This window comes from Bufo gargarizans, chromosome 1 (genome assembly GCF_014858855.1).
Source record: "Bufo gargarizans isolate SCDJY-AF-19 chromosome 1, ASM1485885v1, whole genome shotgun sequence".
NCBI classification, from domain to species: Eukaryota; Metazoa; Chordata; class Amphibia; order Anura; family Bufonidae; genus Bufo; species Bufo gargarizans.
This window is the reverse complement of record NC_058080.1, coordinates 664,420,654-664,447,412: the sequence shown is the minus strand read 5'-3', so window position 1 is coordinate 664,447,412 and position 26,759 is coordinate 664,420,654. Positions and strand designations below refer to the sequence as shown.

General features: G+C 44.7%; 1 protein-coding gene across 1 annotated transcript in view; it reads left to right on the top strand.

Moving 5' to 3' along the window:
* Nucleotides 1-26,759, top strand: part of ANKRD31 (ankyrin repeat domain 31) — a 107,232-nt gene that overhangs the window by 17,250 nt on the left and 63,223 nt on the right. Inside the window, exon 3 of the mRNA XM_044282977.1 lies at nucleotides 12,361-13,291. Within this exon, the coding sequence (XP_044138912.1) occupies nucleotides 12,361-13,291 (931 nt within the window). The remainder of the gene's footprint in view (nucleotides 1-12,360; nucleotides 13,292-26,759) is intronic.

Here is a 26,759-nt window from a genome sequence, read left to right as displayed (position 1 = left end):
TGGCCACTCCTAGGGATAATAGCAGCAGTGCTGAACTTTCCCCATTTATAGACAATTTGTCTTACCTAGGACTGATGAACAGCAAGGCTTTTGGAGACACTTTTATAACCCTTTCCAGCTTTATGCAAGTCAACAATTCTTAATCGTAGGTCTTCTGAGAGCTCTTTTGTGCGGGGCATTATTCACATCAGGCAATGCTTCTTGTGAAAAGCAAACCCAGAACTGAATAAAAACATGGTAACATTTAATTATTTGTGTGTAATTAGTTTAGGCAGACTGTGATTGTCTATTGTTGTGACTTAGATGAAGATCAAATCACATTTTATGACCAATTTGTGCAGAAATACATATCATTCCAAAGGGTTCACATACTTTTTCTTGCAACTGTACACTCAGCTTTATATTTCAGATATAAAAAGTAAACATATGTATATACAAGTTTGGTATCGCCGTATTAGTAAGGACCCACAGAATAAGGATGTTATGTCATTTTTAGGGCACAGAAAAGTATATATATTTTTTTAATATAATCCCACAAAGATTTTTTTCCCATTTTCCAATAACATACATGGTAAATTGAATGGTGCTCTTAATCTCTTAAGGACCGGGCTCATTTTCACCTTAAGGACCAGGCCATTTTTTGAAAATCTGGCCAGTGTCACATTTTGTGTGAATAACTTTAAAACTCTTTTACTTATCCAGGCCATTCTAAGATTGTTTTTTTTGTCACATGTTGTACTTCATGACACTGGTGGAAAATGGAGTAAAAAAATGCTTTTTTATTTATAAAAAAAAATACCAAATTTGCCCGAAATTTTGAAGATTAGCAAATTTCCAAGTTTCAATTTCTCTACTTGTATAATACATAGTAATACCTCCAAAAATAGTTATTACTTTACATTCCCCATATGTCTACTTCATGTTTGGATCATTTTGGGAATGCAATTTTATTGCAAATCTTGAAATTTTTCAGAAATTTTCAAAAACCCAAATTTTAGGGACCAGTTCAGGCCTGAAGTAACTTTGTGAGACTTACATGATAGAAACCACCCACGGTATTCTAAACTGATTTTACAAACGTCGTTAACCCTTTAGGTGTTGCACAAGAGTTATTGGCAAATAGGAATGAAATTTGAGAATTTACATTTTTGGGCAAATTTTCAATTTTAATCCCTTTTTTTGAAGCAAAGCAAGGGTTAACAGCCAAACAAAATGCTATATTTAGTGCCCCGATTCTGTGGCCGTAAACTACTGTACAGGCACACAGTAGGGCGTAGAGGGAAAGGTGCGCCGTATGGTTTTTGGAAGGCAGATTTTGCTGGACTTGTTTATTTGAAGCCCCCCTGATGCACCCCAAGAGTAGAAACACCATAAAAGTGACCCCATCTATGAAATCTACACCCCTCAAGGTATTCACAACTGATTTTACAAACTTTGTTAACCCTTTAGGTATTGCACAAGAGTTATTGGCAAAAGGGGATGAAATTTTTGAATTTTGGCAAATTTTCCATTTTAATCAATTTTTTTCCAGTAACAAAGAAAGGGTTAACAGGCAAACAAAATGCTATGCTTATTGCCCCGATTCTGTAGTTTGCAGAAACCCCCCTTTTTTTTTGTTTTTAGCTGATTATCTTTTTTTACAATGTTCATCTGAGGGGGGTATTTTTATAGAGCAGATTCTTACGGACGCGGCGATACCCAATATGTTTACTTTTATATTTTTATTAAACTTTTACACTATATTATCTTTTTATAAATAAAAAAATAACATTTTAGTATCTCCATAGTCTAAGAGTCATTTTTTTTTTAGTTTTTGGCCGATTATCTTAGGTAGGGGCTCATTTTTTGTGGGATGAGAGGACGGTTTTATTGGCACTATTTTGGGGGGCATATGACTTTGATCGCTTGCTATTACAATTTTTGTGATGTAAGGTGATCAAAAAAACTTTTTTTGCACCGTTTTTATTAATTTTTTTTGACCGTGTTCATCTGAGGGGTTGGGGGATATTTTAGTAGCGCAGATTATTAAGGACGCGGCAATACCTAATATGTCAACTTTTTTATTTAGTTTAGTCTTACTAAATACCGGTAATATTGTAGAATTTTTTTTTTTTTCATTTTAGTGTCTCAAGTCTGAGAACCAGTTTTTTATCCGATTGTCAGTGGCTAAATTGGGATATAAATGTAGTACTTCATGGAAGTGTGGTACTCCCTGAAGCAACCGTCAATGCAGAGGCCCGGATGATCGGGGCAGGGGTCCCACTGAGTAGTGGTGTCCTTCCTTATCCCCCTCCTGCGACACACTCTGCACTTTTTTGGGGTCCGTCCCTTCTTTCCAATATTGGGGACCACACCTGGAAAGTGTTGGCCAGGGAAGATCTGGGCGCCTCCAGTTCCCAAGGTACTCTGGCCTGCTCTTTCTCAGTCCCAGGGGTGGGCAGGGAAGCCGCGTTGATTTTTCCGGTCCCACAAGTGGCCGTGGATCTGGCGGCGAGGGACTGAAACAAGGGGATACTAGTATAGAAACATAGAAACATAGAATGTGTCGGCAGATAAGAACCATTTGGCCCATCTAGTCTGCCCAATATACTAAATACTATGGATAGCCCCTAGCCCTATCTTATATGAAGGATGGCCTTATGCCTATCCCATGCATGCTTAAACTCCTTCACTGTATTTGCAGCTGCCACTTCTGCAGGAAGGCTATTCCATGCATCCACTACTCTCCTAATTTATCTATCGTTTAAATATTCTTTCCTCTTTTACCTTGTTGATTCCCTTTATGTATTTAAAAGTTTCTATCATATCCCCTCTGTCTCGTCTTTCTTCCAAGCTATACATGTTAAGTTCCTTTAATCTTTCCTGGTAAGTTTTATCCTGCAATCCATGTACCAGTTTAGTAGCTCTTCTCTGAACTCTCTCCAAAGTATCAATATCCTTCTGGAGATATGGTCTCCAGTACTGAGCACAATACTCCAAATGAGGTCTCACTAGTGCTCTGTAGAGCGTCATGAGCACCTCCCTCTTTCTACTGGTAATTCCTCTTGCTATACACGCAAGCATTCTGCTAGCATTTCCTGCTGCTCTGTGACATTGTCTGCCTACCTTTAAGTCTTCTGAAATAATGATCCCTAAATCCCTTTCCTCAGATACTGAGGTTAGGACTGTATCACTGATTTTATATTCTGCTCTTGGGTTTTTATGTCCCAGGTGCATTATCTTGCACTTATCAACATTAAATTTTAGTTGCCAGATTTTTTACCATTCCTCTAGTTTTCCTAAGTCCTTTTCCATTTGGTGTATTCCTCCAGGAACATCAACCCTGTTACAAATCTTTGTATCATCAGCAAAAAGACACACCTTACCATTGAGGCCTTCTGCAATTTCGCTGATAAAGATATTAAACAATATGGGTCCCAGAACAGATCCCTGAGGTACCCCACTGGTAACAAGACCTTGGTCTGAATATACTCCATTGACTACAACTCTGTTGTCTGTCCCTCAGCCACTGCCTAATCCATTCAACAATATGGGAGTCCAAGCCCAATGACTGCACTTTATTGATAAGCCTTCTATGTGGGACAGTATCAAAAGCCTTACTAAAGTCTAAATACGCGATGTCTACTGCACCTCCTCCATCTATTATTTTAGTCACCCAATCAAAAAAATCAATAAGATTAGTTTGACATGATCTCCCTGAAGTAAACCCATGCTGTTTTTCATCTTTCAATCCATGGGATTTTAGATGGTCCACAATCCTCTCCTTAAGTATGGTTTAGGAGTATAAAAGTTATCCACCTACAGGTGATAACCTTTATCTAGCAGCAGGGCCGTCTTTACCAAGGGGCAAAAGGGGCAGCTGCCCTGGGCCCAGTTGCTCCTGGGGGGCCCAAGGCAGCTGCCTCTTGAGCCCTGCTAGCTACTGCCCCGGGTGTCAGGCTGTCGGCTACACAGGCATCATGATCATACTGTGTTAATGATCTTAATTCTAGGACCTTAATGAGTTTTGCTCTAGGACCTTAATGACATCATTACCATGTGACCAGTAACCTAGCAATTACTGGTCACAAGGCTATGAGGTCATCACAGGTCCTACTGAGTGTTGCAGAAGTTAACTGTGGAGCTTTTTTGTGTAAAGATTACATCAGAAAAAGGTGACAGGGGCTGTTATGTTAATATACTGTAAACTACTGTATAGTGGGGTGCTGTATATTGTGTGGTGGGCTATATATTGTGTAATGGGCTATATACTGGGGGGGGTGGCGTGGCCTGTATACTGTGTGGTGGGCTGTATACTGTGGGGGGCCTGTATAGTGTGGAGGGGCCTGTATAGTGGGGGGGGGGGGGGGAAGTGCTATACTGCTGTACTGTATAGTGTGGGGGGCTGTATTGTGTATAGTTTGGGGTGCTGTATACAGTGAGGTGTTGTATACCGTGAGGTTCTGTATACTGTGGGCTGCTATACTGCTCTACTATATACTGTGGGGTACTGTATAGTGTGGGGTGCTAAACTGCATACTGTGTGGTGCTGTATACTATAGGGTGCTATACTGCATACTGTGGGGTGCTGGGGTGCACTGTAACACTAGGGTGATCCGAGCCCTGGTCTCCTTCCTGCAGAGCGGTGCCCACTTCCAGCCTGAGCCCAGCTGCCCAGAGCACTGATCCTGAGCCGCTGGAGTCTTCAGAACTGGAAGTATTTACAATCATTCACTGGACTCTACCAGATGTGTGGATTTTTTTTGTGTGTGTTGTGGTGGAGGGCGTGATTGCATGCTAAGGTGTAGGAAGGCGGGATCCAGGGGGCCCAAGTAAATTTTTGCCCAGGGTCCAATCAATATTAAAGACGGCCCTGTCTAGCAGTGGGTGCATAAGGTCCCACACACGTTTTCCGCTAACACCCAGATTGGGGGGACATTCCCTGAGGTACTCTCAGAAAGTTTGTACAGCTTCACGCCATACCTCGCCCGCTTTGAGGGAACATACTGGCGGAAAATGAGTTTCCCCCTTTGAACGCAATGAGAGACTCATCAACAGCGACCTCCCTTCCAGGTACATAGGCCTGTACAAATTTGGCCCCAAAGTGATCGATGACCGGTCTGATTTTGTACAGGCGGTCATAGGCAGTATCACCTTGTGGGGGAAATGCTGCATTATCTGAATAATTAGATTTACAAAGTGGTCACTGAAAAAAAGACTAAAGTATTCGTATTCAGTGAAGCTCACTGTGGAAATCTGGATTCCTGGTTGGCCTACAAAATCAGCAATCACGCGCTCATAACGCTCTGGGGTACACCAAACAAGTTCACTGGCAGTGGGCTCCGGTGGATTTAACTGGTGGGCCGGAAAACTAGTACGAGCCCCAGAGCTGCTCGTACTAGGGTGGGCCACAGGGTCCCTAGCATGGCGGTCCCCTTGCTCCGCCTGGTGGCGTCTCCTCTGCCTTGGGGGCTTATCATCATCTCTAGATGATGAGGACGCGGATGACAACAGGAAAGTGGGGTCATCCTCGTCCTCACTGGGACTCTCGGACTCGGAGGCAAGCTGGGCGTATGCCTCCTCGGCCGAGAACATCCGGCGGTCCATAGGGGAGTGTGTGCGTGTAAATCTTTATTCATTGTGCATGTGTGTGGGGGCACGGGTGTTCGCGGACTTATCCCTAAACCTAACAGACAAAAAAAAAAAAAGACTAAGGCCCCTTGCAGACGAGCGTGTCCGGATAAGGTCCGGATGCGTTGCGGCAAACCTGCGTGAGTAGGTACACAATTGCAGTCAATTTTGACTGCGATTGCGTTCAGTTGTTCAGTTTTTATCACGCGGGTGCAATGTGTTTTGCACGCGTGTGATAAAAAACTTCACAGAAGTTCAGGTTTGGGTTCAGGGTTTTGTAAATTGTATTATTTCCCCTTATAACATGGTTGTAATGGAAAATAATAGCATTCTGAATACAGAATGCATAGTACAATAGGGCTGGAGGGGTTAAAAAAAAATATTATAATAATTTAACTCACCTTAATCCACTTGTTCGCGCAGCCGGCATCTCTTCTGTTCTGTCACTGCGCTCACCACATGGTCCATCACATGATCTTTTACCATGGTGATGGATCATGTGACGGACCATGTGATGAGCGCAGTGACGTCATCAAAGTTCCTTTTCCTGTGCACTGCAAAGAAGAAGACAGAAGAGAGGCCGGGCTGCGCGATCAAGTGGATTCGGGTGAGTTATATTATTTTTTATTTATTTTTTAACCCCTCCAGCCCTATTGTACAGTACTATGCATTCTGTATTAAGAATACTATTATTTTCTCTTATAACCATGTTATAAGGGAAAATAATAATGATCGGGTCCCCATCCCGATCGTTTCCTAGCAGATGCTTGCGGATGCTTGCAATTTTCACGCAGCCCCATTCAATTCTATGGGGCCTGTGTTGCATGAAAAACGCTGAATATAGAACATGCTGCGATTTTCACACAATGCACAAGTGATGCGTGAAAATCATGTCGCTCATGTGCACAGCCCCATAGAAATTAATGTGTCCGGATTCAGTGCGGGTGCAATGCGTTCACGTCACGCATTGCACCCGCGCGGAAAACTCGCTCATGCGAAAGGGGCCTAACTAAAAAAAAGGGAAAAAAATGTGAAAATAAAAAAAATTTAAACCGCTGATCAACCGTCCGAAGTTGATCAGCGGTGGGGTATGCGATGCGATAACAGTGGCCGGACGCTAAGAGTGCCGGCCACAGTCAGCGTACGTTAAAAAAATACTGCCTGCGCCCCAAAAAAGTTTTGGGGAAGCAAGGGGGCAAGCTGCAGCACCCCTGGGGGGTCTAGGGTCACACAGCTGTGCTGTGGACCCCAGACACCCGATTTAGGGTGATGCAATCCCAAACTTTTTTTTTCCCCACTAACTTTCCTTTTATTATCCCTGCCTAACCCAACCTTTCCCTAGCCTTTGCCTATGTACCTGATTGAACAGATGGGGGTGCTGGTGCACAGATTGGGTGCTGGGCACTGTTTGGGTGATGCCTGGACAGATGGAGGGTGCTGAGATCCGACGACAAGCACCTGTGCAAGAGTTTTAGCATTGGGTAGACTAGGTAATGCAATAAAGTGTTCCATTTTGCTAAAACAATCTACAACCACCAGAATCACAGTTTTTCCTGAAGAATTCGGTAAATCTGTGATAAAATCCATTCTGGACGGGATGGGCAATGGAAGCAGAGATCCGGAAGGCCGAGTATGTGTCACCTTAGCACGTGCACAGGTACCACAGGCTGAGACATAGTCCTCAACACACTTATGCAACACCGGCCACCAAAATCTGCGAGAGATGAGATCGACAGTCGATCTGCTCCCAGGGTGCCCAGCAAGTACCGCACAGTGATGTTCCTCGAACACCTTGTGACGTAATTCGGAGGGAACAAACAACTTCCCCTGAGAACAAGAGTCCGGAGCATCCTCCTGTGCCTCCAACACCCTGGCGTCATGATCAGGATAAAGAGCGGATTTGACTACCCCTTCAGATAAAATGGGACTCACCCATTAGACTCTCTCCCCCCCCCCCCCCCCCAGGAAAGCTACGCGACAAAGCAGCCGCCTTGACGTTCTTAACCCCAGGGCGGTAAGTGACAATGAAGTTAAATCTGGTAAAAAAACAATGACCATCTGGCCTGCCTTGGGTTCAGTCCCTTAACCGACTCCAGATAGGCCAGATTCTTGTGATCTGTAATTACCTTAATAGGGTGAATTGCTCCTTCCAACCAATGCCGCCATTACTCGAACGCCAACTTAATGGCCAGCAATTCCCTATTCCCCACATCATAATTCCTTTCAGCAGTAGAGAGTTTTTTAGAGAAAAATGCACATGGGCGCCATTTACTAGGTGAAGGACCTTGCGACAAGATTGCTCCTACCTCGGAAGCGTCAACCTCAACAATAAATGGCTGAGTCACGTCCGGTTGCATCAGAATAGGGGACGAAGCAAAACATTCCTTCACAGCAGAAAAGGCCTGTAATGCCGCATCAGACCAGACCGAAATATCCTCACCCTTCCTAGTCATGTCTGTTAATGGTTTAACCACCGATGAATAGTTCAAGATAAATTTACGGTAGTAGTTTGTAAACTCCAAAAACCGCATAAGCGCTTTCAGATTTTCGGGTCATTCCCAGTCCAACACTGCATGGACCTTCACGGGATCCATACGAAAACCTGAGGATGAGAGCAGGTAACCCAGAAATTGCACTTCCTGTACAGCAAATACACACTTTTCCATCTTAGCATACAACTTATTCTCTCCTAGGATCTGTAATACCTGTCTCACATGATCCTGATGAGTCTCCATATCAGGCGAATAAATTAGTATGTCATCAAGGTATACAACAACAAACCTCCCCACCAGATGATGAAAGATGTCATTGACAAAGTGTTGAAAAACCACAGGAGCATTGGTTAACCCAAAGGGCATGACCAGGTTTTCAAAATGATCCTCAGGGGTAATAAATGCGGTCTTCCACTCATCCCCCTCCTTGATCCCTACCAGATTATATGCCCCCCTCAGATCCAACTTAGAGAACACCTTGGCACTGACAATCTGACTAAACAAATCCGGAATCAAAGGAAGGGGGTAAGGATCACGGACGGTAATACGATTGAGCTCACGGAAGTCGAGCCATGGTCTCAGGGTACCATCTTTTTTCTTTACAAAGAAAAACCCAGCAGCCACTGGGGACTTTGATGGTCTAATATGTCCCTTTGCCAAACTCTCGGTAATATACTCTCGCATGGCCTTTCTTTTGGGTTACAAAAGATTATACAATCGAGATTTGGGCAATTTAGCTCCGGGAATAAGATTTACGGGACAGTCATACTCTGTCTCGCTTGCCAGTCGATGTTAGGGTTATGTTTGCTTAACCATGGTAAGCCCAACACCAACGGAGCAGGCAGACCCTCCAATATATAACAGGAGATAGATTCCTGATGCAAATCACCCACTCTTAAATGAATGTCATTCACTACCTGCAACAGGCATTTTTGGGTGAGAGGTGCTGAGTCAATTGCAAAGACAGATATACTTTTCTCTAATGCATTAGTAGTCAACCCATTAATGCGTACAAACTCTCCATCAGTCAAGTTAACTCCTGCCCCACTGTCAATAAATGCTTTGATTTTCACAGTTTTGGACTCTAGCGCCACCTCGGCAGATATTCACATGACAATACGGACCACATGACTTTCTCCCATGCTTCCTCTGGATCATCCAGATGGTCATTGGCAAACTTCAGACGGGCCTGGACATGTGATGACTTGAGCAGGAGAACCTTCTGTGCAATGCATGATTTGAAACCATGACAGCGTAGTGTTGTAACGACAGTGATCTTTGAAACTGTAGTCCCAACTTTCTTTTAGTTCTGGGCTGATTCCTCACCTTTCTTATAATCAGTGATACCCCACAAGGTGAGATCTTGCATGGAGCCCCAGTCAGAGGGAGACTGACAGTTGTCTTTAGCCTCTTCCATTTTCTAACAATTGCTCCAACAGTTGATCTATTTTCATCAAGCTGCTTGGAAATTGCCCCTTAGCCCTTTCCAGCCTTGTGGAGGTCCACAGTTTTGTCTCTGGTGTCTTTTGACATCTCTTTGGTCTTGCCCATGGTAGTAGTTGGCGTGTGACTGACTGTGGGGTGAACAGGGGTCTTTAAAGAGCTCAGACAGGTGCTACTAAATTAGATTAATGAGTGGAGTAGAGGTGGACTTTTTAAAGGAACAGTAACAGTGGGAATGCACCTACAATGCAAATTTCAGACCCCTCCTGATTTCTATGTGGGAAAACTTGCAAAATCGCAGGGTGCTCAAATACTTCTGTTCCTCACTGTATGAGCACAGGAACCAGGCAGGCGGCAGATTTTACACAACTTTACTTTAGTAATAAATTATATAAGTCTGGGTTGTGCAGTGACATAAGATCAGTCTGTAGAACCAACCTCCATTACATATCAAACATAGCAGACAGTGGAACACAGGGTATACAAATAATAAGACAGGCTTCAGTATATACCACATACATGTCTAACCCTCTTACAGGCACAGAGGCAGTTCTTGTGCCATTTTTGGCAGGACCTGCTAACAGTCTAACATTTGTGGGGAGCACTTGATTCTTTGCCCACAGCTTACACCCATCAGCTATTGAAGGGGCACGGGCACCTTTAGCATCACTATCTAGTGAGACTTTATTTGCCAAATAAAGTAAACAAATTATGTACAAACCGGATTCCAAAACAGTTGGGACACTAAACAAATTGTGAATAAAAACTAAATGCAATGATGTGGAGATGGCAAATGTCAATATTTTATTTGTAATAGAACGTAGATGACAGATCAAAAGTTTAATCCGAGTAAATGTATCATTTTAAAGGAAAAATACGTTGATTCAAATTTTCACGCTGTCAACAAATCCCCAAAAAGTTGGGACAAGTAGCAATAAAAGGCTGGAAAAAGTAAATTTGAGCATAACGAAGAGCTGGAAGACCAATTAACACTAATTAGGTCAATTGGCAACATGATTGGGTATAAAAAGAGCTTCTCAGAGTGGCAGTGTCTCTCAGAAGCCAAGATGGGTAGAGGATCACCAATTCCCACAATGTTGCGCAGAAAGATAGTGGAGCAATATCAGAAAGGTGTTACCCAGCGAAAAATTGCAAAGACTTTGCATCTATCATCATCAACTGTGCATAACATCATCCGAAGATTCAGAGAATCTGGAACAATCTCTGTGCGTAAGGGTCAAGGCCGTAAAACCATACTGGATGCCCGTGATCTCCGGGCCCTTAAACAACACTGCACCACAAACAGGAATGCTACTGTAAAGGAAATCACAGAATGGGCTCAGGAATACTTCCAGAAACCATTGTCAGTGAACGAAATCCACCGTGCCATCCGCCGTTGCCAGCTGAAACTCTACAGTGCAAAGAAGAAGCCATTTCTAAGCAAGATCCACAAGCTCAGGCGTTTTCACTGGGCCAGGGATCATTTAAAATGGAGTGTGGCAAAATGGAAGACTGTTCTGTGGTCAGATGAGTCACGATTCGAAGTTCTTTTTGGAAATCTGGGACGCCATGTCATCCGGACCAAAGAGGACAAGGACAACCCAAGTTGTTATCAACGCTCAATTCAGAAGCCTGCATCTTTGATGGTATGGGGTTGCATGAGTGCGTGTGGCAGGGGCAGCTTGCATGTCTGGAAAGGCACCATCAATGCAGAAAAATATATTCAGGTTCTAGAACAACATATGCTCCCATCCAGACGTCATCTCTTTCAGGGAAGACCCTGCATTTTTCAACAAGATAATGCCAGACCACATTCTGCATCAATCACAACCTTATAGCTGCGTAGGAGAAGGATCCGGGTACTGAAATGTCCAGTCTGCAGTCCAGATCTTTCACCTATAGAGAACATTTGGCGCATCATAAATAGGAAGGTGCAACAAAGAAGGCCCAAGACGATTGAACAGTTAGAGGCCTGTATTAGACAAGAATGGGAGAGCATTCCTATTTCTAAACTTGAGAAACTGGTCTCCTCGGTCCCCAGACGTCTGTTGAGTGTTGTAAGAAGAAGGGGAGATGCCACACAGTGGTGAAAATGGCCTTGTCCCAACTTTTTGGGGATTTGTTGACACCATGAAATTCTGATTCAACATATTTTTCCCTTAAAATGGTACATTTTCTCAGTTTGAACTTTTGTTCCGTGATTTATGTTCTATTCTGAATAAAATATTAGAAGTTGGCACCTCCACATCATTTCATTCAGTTTTTATTCACGATTTGTATAGTGTCCCAACTTTTTTGGAATCCGGTTTGTACACCGGACCTTGTCCCCTTAACTGAGGGACATTTATTAAAGACTTTATGCCATATGTGCACCATAATTTGTGACTTAAGCTTTTCACCACTTTTTCGAAGTGGCAAGAAAAGGGGCAGACTGAATGGGAGCTTTGCATGGCCTGCCGGATTTACTATAACTTTTGCCATAAAGTGGTGGATGTTAACAGCTGAAGTCGACTTCAGTTTCTGGTGCACAGCAGAGATGCCCCTGATTTATTCAGAGGCATCTGCCTTTTAATAAATTAGGCGCGTCTCACGCCAGTGCATGGAGATCAAAACTGGCATATGGGTACCCCAGTCCTGATAAATCTCCCCCATTGAGTAGTTGCACTTTTGGCTATAAGAATGTATGCAGTTGTGTCTGTAGCATGCAGAAGCAGAATGTTTGAAGGGCAGACAGTTTGGTGAAGTATAGAGATTGCATAGTAATAGTGCTACAAGATAGTCTCTGATTGTGACTCTTGCTATTTATTTCATAAAGGGCGTCCGCAGATTCATTCAAGCAAGGAATATTAAGAGACAAGATAGCTAAACTGGTATCTAATCAGAAGACATTGCTGCAGGTAGTCCGTAATCAGAAAGAAGCAACACTGAAAGTAATAGCACATCAACAGAGCAGGAGATCAGATGCTAATAACAGAGAGACGAGCCCCACTCTGCTTCCTTGTGATCCATCTCCTGGAAGACATCAGATTTCTGCTGTTAATGAATGGCTCGAAGCCAACACTGCTAATGGAAGTACCATGACAACGAAAATACCAGCAGTGGACAGCGTGCCAGACTCCGAAAGCAACCAATTCCCAAGAACAATTAGCAGACACATTTCAAGTTCAGAGATAAGCAGAACCGTAGAGGTTCCCGCTGTCTCCCTAATATCGGAAAGGACAGCTCCACATGACTCAAATCTGACATCAAAGCGAAAACCAGAGGGAGCAGAAAATGGCCCATTAAGCTTTGATTCATGCTCTAGTGTAATGAATGATCATTTAGCATCTATAGCACGAGGAAGCAAATCTCATAATGCATTCCCTGTAAGCATCACGTTAGAAATGATAGAAAAAAACTACATTTCTGTTGAAAAGATCAGCCAGCAAACAGCAGCTGAAAGACATCAGACTTCTGATCAACAGCTGCAAAGGCCAAGCTATGAAAAAGCAATTCAGCAGGCAGATGATGATTGTCCTGTCTTGACTGATGTATCAGCATACCGGAGGCTTCAACTCAGTGCAATAGGGCCAAGAAGTTATACATCAAATCAAAATGTTCATCACAACGATGTCAGCATACTGGCATCTGAAAAACAACAGAAATGTGTAGAAACAGAGAAAAAGACAAGAAAATTCCCTTTGAGAAAACTTATGAAACTGGGGACACTAAAGCCAGGAGTGGATGTACTAAGCTTTCAGCTGCAGGTATTTTATAAAATATTTGCTCTATTACAAGTTTCCTCAACAATCTGAGTTTCTATGCCAGAAAAATAGGAAATCTGAATTTATTATGCTATAACAGGCCCACTTTAATCATAGGAATACTGGAGTGCATTATGGCAATTGCCGCACACTCCTCACCTCTCTACCTCTGTGATGATTATATGAACCATGGGTGCACATGATTAGGTATTTTGATGCAGAAGTGTACAATGGTGTGATCTGCTCTCTTCTTTTGACTTGCCTATCAGCCATGCATTTTGTTAATAGAGCATATGGTATACGTTTATGTCACAGATAAACCAAGAGAATATAGTAGCACTTGGATTGCTCAGTGGCTAAAATATGATATACAAATGTGGCAAATATATACTAAACCCTGAATAGTGCAGCATCAATTAGGCCCCATTCACAGCGTGTTATTGTATCCTGCTGAATGGTGTTTGCAACAAAATGCCCATCCTGTTGCTATTAATCTCTCGGGGTATTCCAGTAACTTCAAGTTAGGGCTCGTTCACACGTTAGTGTCCTGTGCCTGCATTTGCGGATCTGCAATACACGGGCACCGTTCCATTGTCATTCCACATCACGGATGCGGACCCATTCATTTCAATGTGTCCGCAAATCCGGAGATGCGGAACGGAAGCACTACGGAGTGCTTTCTGGGGTTCCATTCCATGCCTCCGCACCTCAAAAAGATAGAACATGCTCTTTTTGCAGAACGCAGGGATCGTGGACCCATTCAAGTGAATGGGTCTGCGATCCCCATGCGCCTACCCCACGGAAGGTGCCTGTGCATTGCGGATCGCAATGGGACACCAACGGTCGTGTGAACGAGCCCTTATCCTGTATCCACAGCATGGGAAATAACTACAAGATTGGTGAGGGTCCTACCCCTATACTGTGGAAAAGGTATGACTTGGACTTACCAGTTAAAGGCCCTTTACACAGCACGATATTACAGCAGATTGTTGGGAAGGAAGCGTTCCTTCACAACAATCTGCTGATCGCTAGTGGAGGAGCATTTACTCGCACCAATCTCCTCCAGAGTATGGGGAGGAGCGATCGCTGATGCCATCACTCTTCCCTATACAGAGTCAATGTTTCCTGGCAGCAGATCGTGTTTACACAGCACCATCTGCTGTCAGGAAGCAAGGATTTTTGTGCTGTACTAACAGTTCAATTATCATCAGGTAATCGTGGTACATTTACACCGCCAGATCGTCGCTAAAAAGCATTACTATGAACTCTCGTTAGCGATGATCTTTTTAATTCTCAGCCTGTTTAAAGGGTCTTTTAGGCCTCATGCACACGACCGTTGTGTGCATCCGTGGCCGTTGTGCCGTTTTCCGTTTTTTTTTCGCGGACCCATTGACTTTCAAAAATGCACAGTTTTGCAGCCGAGGCCGTGATCCGTGTATCCTGTCCGTCAAAAAAATATGACTTGTCCTATTTTTTTTGACGGACAACGGTTCACGGACCCATTCAAGTCAATGGGTCCGTGAAAGAACGCGGATGCACACAAGATTGGCATCCGTGTCCGTGATCCGTGGCTGGCCGTAGGTTGCTTTCATACAGTCGGATCCGAAGATCCGTCTGCATAAAAGCTTTTTCAGATCTAAGTTTTCACTTCGTGAAAACTCATATCCGACAGTATATTCTAACACAGAAGCGTTCCCATGGTGATGGGGACGCTTCTAGTTAGAATACACTACAAACTGTGTACAAGACTGCCCCCTGCTGCCTGGCAGCACCCGATCTCTTACAGGGGGCCGTGATCAGCACAATTAACCCCTTCAGGTGCGGCACCTGAAGGGGTTAATTGTACTATCATATCCCCCTGTAAGAGCTCAGGGCTGCCAGGCAGCAGGGGGCAGACCCCCCCCCCCTCCCCAGTTTGAATATCATTGGTGGCCAGTGCGGCCCCCCCCTCCCTCCCTCTATTGTAATAAATCGTTGGTGGCACAGTGTGCGCCCACCATCGCCCCCCCTCCCTCCCTCCATTGTAATAAATCGTTGGTGGCACAGTGTGCGCCCACCATCGCCCCCCCTCCCTCCCTCCATTGTAATAAATCGTTGGTGGCACAGTGTGCGCCCACCATCGCCCCCCCTCCCTCCCTCCATTGTAATAAATCGTTGGTGGCACAGTGTGCGCCCCCCATATCCCCCCCCCCTCCCTTTATAGCAGTAACAACATTGGTGGCCAGTGTGCGGCCTCCCATCTCCCCCCCCCCCCCCGATCATTGGTGGCAGCGGAGTTCCGATCGGAGTCCCAGTTTAATCGCTGGGGCTCCGATCGGTAACCATGGCAACCAGGACGCTACTGCAGTCCTGGTTGCCATGGTTACTTAACAATAGTAGAAGATTCATAGTTACCTGCTTGCTGCTGCGATGTTCGTGTCCGGCCGGGAGCTCCACCTACTGGTAAGTGACTAAGTGACAGGTCTGTGCGGCGCATTGCTAAAGAACTGTCACTTACCAGTAGGAGGAGCTCCCGGCCGGTCACAGACATCGCAGCAGCAAGCAGGTAAGTATGAATCTTCTACTATTGTACTATTGCTAAGTAACCATGGCAACCAGGGCTGCAGTAGCTTCCTGGTTGCCATGGTTACCGATCGGAGCCCCAGCGATTAAACTGGGACTCCGATCGGAACTACGCTGCCACCAATGATCGGGGGGGGGGGATGGGAGGCCGCACACTGCCACCAATGTGGTTACTGCTATAGAGGGAGGGGGGGGGGCGATGGTGGACGCACACTGTGCCACCAACGATTTATTACAATAGAGGGAGGGGGGGCGATGGTGGGCGCACACTGTGCCACCAACGATTTATTACAATAGAGGGAGGGAGGGGGGGCGATGGGGGGCGCACACTGTGCCACCAACGATTTATTACAATAGAGGGAGGGATATTCAAACTGGGGGTGGGGGGGGGTCTGCCCCCTGCTGCCTGGCAGCCCTGATCTCTTACAGGGGGATATGATAGTACAATTAACCCCTTCAGGTGCGGCACCTGAGGAGTTAATTGTGCTGATCACGGCCCCCTGTAAGAGATCGGGTGCTGCCAGGCAGCAGGGGGCAGTCATGTACACAGTTTTTCAGTATATTCTAACCTGAAGCGTCCCCATCACCATGGGAACGCCAGTTTCACTATGTAGCTCATATCCGACAGTATATTCTAACATAGAGGCGTTCCCATGGTGATGGGGACGCTTCAAGTTATGTTCGGGTGTCCGCCTGTCCGTGCGGAGGCAAGCGGATCCGTCCAGACTTACAATGTAAGTCAATGGGGACGGATCCGTTTGAAGATGACACACTGTGGCTCAATTTTCAAACGGATCCGTCCAGACTTTACATTGAAAGTCAATGGGGGACGGATCCGTTTGAAAATTGAGCCACAGTGTGTCATCTTCAAACGGATCCGTCCCCATTGACTTACGTCTGAGGCTACTTTCACACTTAGAAATGTTTTAACAATATAATGCAGACGGATCCGCTCTGAACGGAGCCACCGTCTGCATTATATGAACGCAAGTGTGAAACTAAAGGGACTCCTGACTTTACATTGAAAGTCAATGGGGACGGATCCGTTTGCAATTGCACCATATTGTGTCAACGTCAAACGGATCCGTCCCCATTGACTTGCATTGTAATTCAGGACGGATCCATTTGGCTCCGCACGGCCAGGCGGACACCAAAACGACTTTTTTTTTATGTCCGTGGATCCTCCAAAAATCAAGGAAGACCCACGGACAGAAAAACGGTCACGGATCACGGACCCCGTTTTTGCGGACCGTCGTGTGCATGAGGCCTTAGGCTGAGTTTACATCACCATCAGAAGAACAGAAAAATAAACAACAAAAAAAATCCTTTTTTTTAGCATCAGTTATGCTCAGTTAGCATCAGTTTACACATAACTGATCCATATTTTTTTTTGAGCATCAGTTTGTGTCACTACAAGTTCACACTACAGTTATTTGTTATTGTGAGCCAAAACTAGATTTGGGTGCAGATCTTTCCATTATACCTGATCTCTGAGTAGGCTTCACTACGGGTTTTGGCTCGCAATAACTGATGGAAATAACTGAAGTGTGAACTCAGCCTTGGCCTCATGCACACGACCGTTGTTGTGTTCCGTTCCACAAAATGGGGTTCCGTTATTCCGTGATCAGTTTCCGTTTTTGTTTCCGTGTGTCTTCCTTTATTTTTGGAGGACCACCAGACATGAAGGAAAGTAAAAAAAAGTCTAAGTCAAGTTTGCCATGCAAATGATAGGGAAAAAACGGACGCGGGCACGGATGACAATCTTGTGTGCCTCCGCGTTTTTTCACGGACCCATTGACTTTTTCCATGAAAAAAATAGGGCAGGTTATATTTTTTGGACGGACTGGAACCACGGATCACGGATGCGGATGACAAACTGTGCATTAGCCGAGTTTTCAACGGACCCATTAAAAGTCAATGGGTCCGCAGAAAATCACGAAAAACGGAACAACGGACACGGAATGAAACAACGGTCGTGTGCATGAGCCCTTGGGCTCCACTCTTACGACCATAAGGGCTCTGTGCTCATATTGCAGATCGGAAACAGCAGGTCCACAGTATATAGGCTCCAGGCGTGTGCGCTCCGTGGTGAGGATGCAGACCAGTTGACTTTAATGGATCCGCAACATACAGCAAAAGATAGGACATGCCCTATCTTTTGCAGAGCAAAGGCAGAGTTCGGAAACACTCAGAAGTGCTTCTGTAGGCTTTCAGGTCTGTGCCTCCGCACTGCAAAAGATAGGACATATCCTATCTTTTGCCATGTTTTGCTGATCATGGACCCAATCAAGTCAATGATTCTGCAGCATAGGCACGAAGTCCTTATGTTCGTGTGAATGGATCCTTACTTGTAAAAATCAGGCGTACTTGGGTTGTCTCACTTCAGCAAATAGCATTTACGGTATTATGTAGAAGACGTGAATACAAAGCACTTACAAGGTACTTAATATATTGTGATTGTCCATATTGTCTCCTTTGCTGGCTGGATTCATATTTCCATCACATTATACACTGCTCATTTACATGGCTACGACCACCCTGCAATCCAGCAGTGGTGGTCGTGCTTGCATAATACAGGAAAAATCACTAGCCTATCTGGGTCCCCACAGTCCCAGCCACCAGGGAGGCCGGTGCTTTTTCCTATATTGTGAAAGCACGACCACTGCTGATGGATTACACGATGGTCATAACTATGGAAATGAACAGTGTATATGTGATGGAAAAATGAATACAGGCAGCAAAGGAGGCAATTTGAACAATCACAATACATTAGTAAGTGCCTTGTATTAACTTCCGCTACATGATAAATGCTATTTGCTGAAGTGAGACAAACCCTTTAAGGACCAACCATGTTTTTCCATTGTTGCAGTTGAGGGCTTATAACTTACTGATAAACTTCTATTAACTTGTTTTTGGAGGAATGGGGAAAAAAAACACCAATGCAGCGATAAATAACATTTTAGACTTTAGGGTCCGGCTACATGGCGACATGTGTCATAATGCATTTCAATGGAGTCCTTACTTTCGGTGGATTTTTTGTGACTATCATGTCAGAGTGACAGCATGTAGCATGTCGGTTAGTAACACCATTGAAATTCATTACACTTTCTTGTCGTGTGATACATGTCGCAGTGTAGCTGGCCCCTAAGTCACACGTCCACGTCTGTGATGACATCCATAACAAGACAGTCAGTGTTTCATCAGTGAACATGTCAGTAAAGAGTCCATTGCTGGTCTATATGTCTGATTATTTTGCCCTCCATGTGTTATCTAGAGTCCATGTACACTGCTAGGCTGAAAATGTGATTTTCACAGCATCTCCTACCAATGTTCAGCATTGACCATGGCATATAAGGGGTTAAGTGGCTGGGATCAGAGTTAGGCCCCTTTCACACGAGCGAGTATTCCACGTGGGTGCAATGCGTGATGCGAATCCAGACCCATTTATGTCAATGGGGCTGTGTACATGTGCGTTGGTTTTCACGCATCACTTGAAAATTGCAGCATGTTCTATATTCTGCAACGCAACGCTTGCAGCATAGAAATGAATGGAGCTGCGTGAAAATTGCAACGCATCTGCAAGCAAGCAATTTAGTTTTTTATTGCGCGCGTGCAAAACTCATTAAATCACATTGCACCCGCTCGATAATAGTCACCAGTTACTTTACTGGTGGTGCACAGTGCAAGGATATGGTTTGCTGGAAGGGGCCGGTTAAGTGCTTCAACAGTAATAATTGCAACACTGCCTTTACAAGCGGACTTGCAGTTCTCTGCACAGAGGGTGCGACAGGTGCGTCACTGTGCAGGATGACAAGACATCTACAGGTGAAACTCGAAAAATTTGAATATTGTGCAAAAGTCCATTTATTTCAGTAATGCAAATTAAAAGGAATTGCATTAATGCAGATTAAAATTAGAATTTTGTGAATAGTTTCAATATTCTAGGCTCAAAGTGTCACAGTGTCAAAGTGTCAGCTAATTAATCCATACCCCCTGAGCAAAGGGGGCCTCAAAACTGAGACTTTGGGGTTTCCTTAACTGTAAGCCATAATCATCCAAATTATAACAAATAAAGGTTTGAAATATCTCGCTTTGCATGTAATGAGTCTATCTCAGATGTTAGTTTCACCGTTTAAGTAGCAGTACTGAAATAAATTAACTTTGCACGATATTCAAATTTTTCGAGTTTAACCTGTATATCTAGTGCGTCTTCTAGCCTGTAAAATCTGGTATTTATGGTATGTATGTACTTATGTTAAAGCTGTTTCTCATTGCATATTTGTATTGTAAATTAAAAGCGATTGTAGGTACAAGTCCTGTAGGGGAACTAAGAAAAAAAGTTTACAATGGGTTTAATAAAGGTTTAAAAGATTTAGAAACCCTTTTTCCCATTGATCATATTATATCATTTTATACAGCATCTCACAAAAGTGAGTACACCCCTCACATTTTTGTAAAATATTTTATTCTATCTTTCCATGGGACATCACTAAAGATCTGACACTTTGATGCAATGTAAAGTAGTCAGTGTACAGATTGTATAACAGTGTAAATGTGGTGTGTCCTCAAAATAACTTAAACACACAACCATTAATGTCTAAACCACTGGCAACAAAAGTCAGTACACACCATAGTGAAAATGGCTAAATTAGCCATTTTTCCTCCCTGATGTCATGTGACTCATTAGTGTTACAAGGTCTCAGGTGTGAATGGGGAGCAGTGTGGTAAATGTGGTGTTATTGCACTCACACTATCTTATCTTCAACATGGCACCTCATGGCAAAGAACTCTCTGCGGATCTAAAAAACTGAATTCTTGCTTTATATAAAGATGGCTGAGGCTATAAGAAGATGGATAACACCCTGAAACTGAGCTGCAGCATGGTGGCCAAGACCATACAGAGGTTTAACAAAACAGTTTCCACTCAGAACAGTCCTCGCCATGGTCGACCAAAGAAGTTGAGTGCACATGCTCAGCATCATATCCAGAGGTTGTCTTTTCAAAATAGATGTATGACTGCACCCAGCATTGCTGCAGAGGATAAAAAGGTGGGGGGTTAGCCTGTCAGTGCTTAGACCATACGCCGCACACTGTATCGAATTGGTCTACATGACTGTCATCCCAGAAGGAAACCTCTTCTAAAGATGATGCACCAGAAAGCCTGCAAATAGTTTGCTAAAGACAAGCAGACTAAGGACATGGATTACTGGAACCATGTCCTGTGGTCTGATGAGACAAAGATTTATTTGGTTCAGATGGTGTCAAGTGTGTGTGGCGGCAACCAGGTGAGGAGTACAAAGACAAGTGTGTCTTGCCTATAGTCAAGCATGGTGGTGGGAGTGTCATGGTTTTGGGCGGCATGAGGATTCCAGTGGCAACTTATGAAGCACTGGTGAACTCCATGTGCAGCGAGCGGGTCCACAGGGGCAACACGTGAGGCGCGGTGTGCCGATGGAGGTAGAAGTTGATTTACTCACGGTTAGCGGAGCCTCCCTGGGCCGGCGTGCAGTGATGGGAAGGACACCACCAGTTCCTTCGGGGCACACTCTGTTTGTCCAGGGAATCTCGCCAGATGATGTTTGAGGTGCCCTGAGTGGAATGGGTTTTTGTTAAGGTGCCTTGGCAGCAGGGTCCCTGGTGTACATGACGTCAGCACCGTTAGGTGCAAACAAAAAGTAAATAACTGAGTCCAGACCTTGTGTGAAGTTCAATAACAGCTTTACTTGAATAAATGTTTCACCAACAGTTCCAGGCTTTGTTTTGGTTGCAGCAGCAGTTAGCATTAACTCTGTCAGGCAAACAAACTCAACTCTGCTACATCAGTTGCTCTCTGGCTCTTCTGTGCTGACAGGCTTAAATGTAATCTTTGCTTTCTGCTGAAACTTCTCTATGTAGTCCGACTCTAGATCAATCCATGAAACTTTTCCTCCTGGCTTCAGAGGCTCCAAGCTGTGGCCTCAATATTGAGCAGAGCTGAAGGTGCTCTAGCTGGCATGGGCAGGACTTGTCCAGCAGGGACATGGACCTGCTTCTTTCCTTGGCAGGGGGTGACTCTCAACTAACTCTACCTAACTAGTCTCCTCCTCTCTTTAGAGAGGGAGTTTAGAATGGAAAGAAGGGTTCCATCCTCTGCAAAGTAGCACTGCCATGTTTGCGGCCACCTCTGGTGAACCTGGTACATTACATTTGAACATAACCGTTACAAGAAATTGATATGCACATTGTGACGGACCTGAAATAAATGGAGAAGTTGACATTATATTAGACCATAGGAGACAGTAGCGGGTGCGGGAGTGGTAATGGCACTCCGGGTCATTACACATGCCCAAGAGAGTTAAGGCAGTGCTGGAAAATAATAGTGGCCACACAAAATATTGATACTTTGGGCACAATTTGGCCATTTTCAATTAGGGGTGTACTCACCTTTGTTGTCAGTGGTTTAGACATTAATGGCTGTGTGTTGAGTTATTTTGAGGACACACCAAATGTACACTGTTATACAAGCTGTACACTGACTACTTTACATTGTATTAATGTGTCAGATCTTCAGTGTTGTCCCATGAAAAGATATAATAAAATATTTTCAAAAATGTGATGGGTGTACTCACTTTTGTGAAATACTGTATATACCGTATTTTTTCGCTTTATAAGACACATTTTTCCCCACAAAAGTGGGGGGGAAATGGCAGTGCGTCCTATAAAGCGAATGGTGCACTTTTAAAATGTCTGACACTGATACATCGCCGGCCGGTATGCTGCACAGCGCGGCCTGCGATGTATCAGCGGGGAGGGAAGAGGGGCTGGAGGCCGGCAACTGCTGTTTCACTTGGGGCGGGGCCCGGTGCAGTCACTGTACTCCATTACACCAGGCCCCGCTCACAGCAGTTTTCTTATATAAAATCGTTTTATGTAATGCTCCAGCAATGGCTCTGCTTTCTTCTTTAACAGTACTCACTATCAAAACAGCGGTCCGGCTGGTGCGTGACGTCACTCACTCGGTCATGCTCCTTCCACTTCATTAACAAAGCTGGCAGGAGCTTGACTGACTGAGTGAGTTATGTTGCCCTGCTGGCCGGACCGCTGCTTTGATAGTACTGTTAAAGCAGAGCCATTGCTGGAGCATTACATAAGATTTTACATATAAAGACTGCTGTGAGCGGGTGCCCAGTGGTGTAATCAGGGTCACTTTTCACACAGGAACAACATACTGTGACACATATGATACTGGGGCCAGCATAAGATCATCTGTCACAGTATATTGTTCCTGTGTGAATAGTGACCCCCATTACATAAGATGCTATATGTGCGTCATCCACAGATCCCCCATAGCAGTGTCATCCACAGATCCCCCATAGCAGTGTCATCCACAGATCCCCCATAACAGTGTCATCCACAGATCCCCCATAAGGCCTCTTTCACACGGGCGTCATGTTTTTTGCCCGGATAAGAGGCGGGTGCGTTGCGGGAAAATGCGCGATTTTTCTGCGCGAGTGCAAAACATTGTCATGCGTTTTGCACTCGCGTGAGAAAAATCGCGCATGTTTGGTACCCAGACCCGAACTTCTTCACAGAAGTTCGGGCTTGGGATTGATGTTCTGAAGATTGTATTATTTTCCCTTATAACATGGTTATAAGGGAAAATAATAGCATTCTGACTACAGAATGCTTTGTATAATAGTGCTGGAAGGGTTAAAAATAATAAAAAAGTTAACTCACCTTCTCCTCTTGTTCGCGCAGATGCCACTCTGTTCTTTAGCTGTGGACTGAATGACCTGAGGTGACGTCAGATCACATGCTCCAATCACATGGTCCATCACCATGGTGATGGAGCATGTGATCTGACGTCATCAAAGGTCCTTTAGCCCACAGATAAAGAACAGACCGGCATCTGCGCTAACAAGAGGAGAAGGTGAGTTAACTTTTTTATTATTTTTAACCCCTCCAGCACTATTATACAAAGCATTCTGTATTCAGAATGCTATTATTTTCCCTTATAACCATGTTATAAGGGAAAATAATACAGTGAATAGACTGTCACCTAGAACCCATGCGTGAAAATCGCACCGCATCCGCACTTGCTTGCGGATGCATGCGATTTTCACGCAACCCCATTCATTTCTATAGGGCCTGCGTTACGTGAAAAACGCACAAAGAGGAGCATGCTGCGATTTTCACGCAACGCACAAGTGATGCGTGAAAATCACCGCTCGTGTGCACAGTCTCATAGAAATGAATGGGTCAGGATTCAGTGCGGGTGCAATGCGTTCACCGCACGCATCGCACCCGCACGGAAAACTCGCCCGTGTGAAAGGGGCCTAACAGTGTCATCCACAGATCCCCCATAACAGTGTCATCCACAGATCCCCCATAACAGTGTCATCCACAGATCCCCCATAACAGTGTCATCCACAGATCCCCCATAACAGTGTCATCCACAGATCCCCCATAACAGTGTCATCCACAGATCCCCCATAACAGTGTCATCCACAGATCCCCCATAACAGTGTCATCCACAGATCCCCCATAACAGTGTCATCCACAGATCCCCCATAACAGTGTCATCCACAGATCCCCCATAACAGTGTCATCCACAGATCCCCCATAACAGTGTCATCCACAGATCCCCCATAACAGTGTCATCCACAGATCCCCCATAACAGTGTCATCCACAGATCCCCCATAACAGTGTCATCCACAGATCCCCCATAACAGTGTCATCCACAGATCCCCCATAACAGTGTCATCCACAGATCCCCCATAACAGTGTCATCCACAGATCCCCCATAACAGTGTCATCCACAGATCCCCCATAACAGTGTCATCCACAGATCCCCCATAACAGTGTCATCCACAGATCCCCCATAACAGTGTCATCCACAGATCCCCCATAACAGTGTCATCCACAGATCCCCCATAACAGTGTCATCCACAGATCCCCCATAACAGTGTCATCCACAGATCCCCCATAACAGTGTCATCCACAGATCCCCCTTAACAGTGTCATCCACAGATCCCCCATAACAGTGTCATCCACAGATCCCCCATACAGTGTCATCCACAGATCCCCCATAACAGTGTCATCCACAGATCCCCCATAACAGTGTCATCCACAGATCCCCCATAACAGTGTCATCCACAGATCCCCCATAACAGTGTCATCCACAGATCCCCCATAACAGTGTCATCCACAGATCCCCCATAACAGTGTCATCCACAGATCCCCCATAACAGTGTCATCCACAGATCCCCCATAACAGTGTCATCCACAGATCCCCCATAACAGTGTCATCCACAGATCCCCCATAACAGTGTCATCCACAGATCCCCATAACAGTGTCATCCACAGATCCCCCATAACAGTGTCATCCACAGATCCCCCATAACAGTGTCATCCACAGATCCCCCATAACAGTGTCATCCACAGATCCCCCATAACAGTGTCATCCACAGATCCCCATAACAGTGTCATCCACAGATCCCCCATAACAGTGTCATCCACAGATCCCCCATAACAGTGTCATCCACAGATCCCCCATAACAGTGTCATCCACAGATCCCCCATAACAGTGTCATCCACAGATCCCCCATAACAGTGTCATCCACAGATCCCCCATAACAGTGTCATCCACAGATCCCCCATAACAGTGTCATCCACAGATCCCCCATAACAGTGTCATCCACAGATCCCCCATAACAGTGTCATCCACAGATCCCCCATAACAGTGTCATCCACAGATCCCCCATAACAGTGTCATCCACAGATCCCCCATAACAGTGTCATCCACAGATCCCCCATAACAGTGTCATCCACAGATCCCCCATAACAGTGTCATCCACAGATCCCCCATAACAGTGTCATCCACAGATCCCCCATAACAGTGTCATCCACAGATCCCCCATAACAGTGTCATCCACAGATCCCCCATAACAGTGTCATCCACAAATCTCCCCATAACTGTGTATAATCTACAGATCCCCCATAACTGTGTATAATCTACAGATCCCCCATAACTGTGTATAATCTACAGATCCCCCATAACAGTGCATCATTAACAGATCCCCCATAACAGTGTCATCCACAGACCCCCCCATAACAGTGTCATCCACAGACCACCATTAGTTCAAAACCCACCAAAAGCACACCTTTTGGTTCAAAATATTTTTTTATTTTCCTCCTCAAAAATCTTATCATCAGGTGCGTTTTGGAAGTGAACGCCATGAAAACAAAACCCAAAAAGCATAGGTAGAATTGCAGTTTTTTTACATTCTTTTGGCGGTTTCTCAATACATCATATGGAACATTAAATGATGCAATTAAAAATGACAATTTGTACCACCAAAAAAAAATAACATATAGCGTTGTATATCATTATCCAATCGGTGGGGGTCTGACACCTGGCAACCCCTCCCCACCCATAAGTTGTTTCCTGCAGTCACCAACAGTTTAAATGGAGAAGGAAGCACAGCTCCTTTCATAGTGTAGTGGCCCTGAGGGGTTACTGCAGCTCAGCTCCCATTTGCTTTTCCCATAGTTGACGCATTGATACATGTATGCTATCATGTATGGGCACCTTTAGCACAGAGACAAATTGTGTATACTATAAATACCAGATCATTATAAAATAATTTATAAAGAAATTGCTATAAATATTCAATATAGTGTGTGATTAGTAATGTCTTAGGGCTCTTTCACACTTGCGTTCTTTTCTTCCGGCATAGAGTTCCGTCGTCGGGGCTCTATGCCGGAAGAATCCTGATCAGTTTTATCCTAATGCATTCTGAATGGAGAGAAATCCGTTCAGGATGTCTTCAGTTCCGGACCGGAACGTTTTTTGGCCGGAGAAAATACCGCAGCATGCTGCGCTTTTTGCTCCGGCCAAAAATCCTGAAGACTTGCCGCAAACCCGGA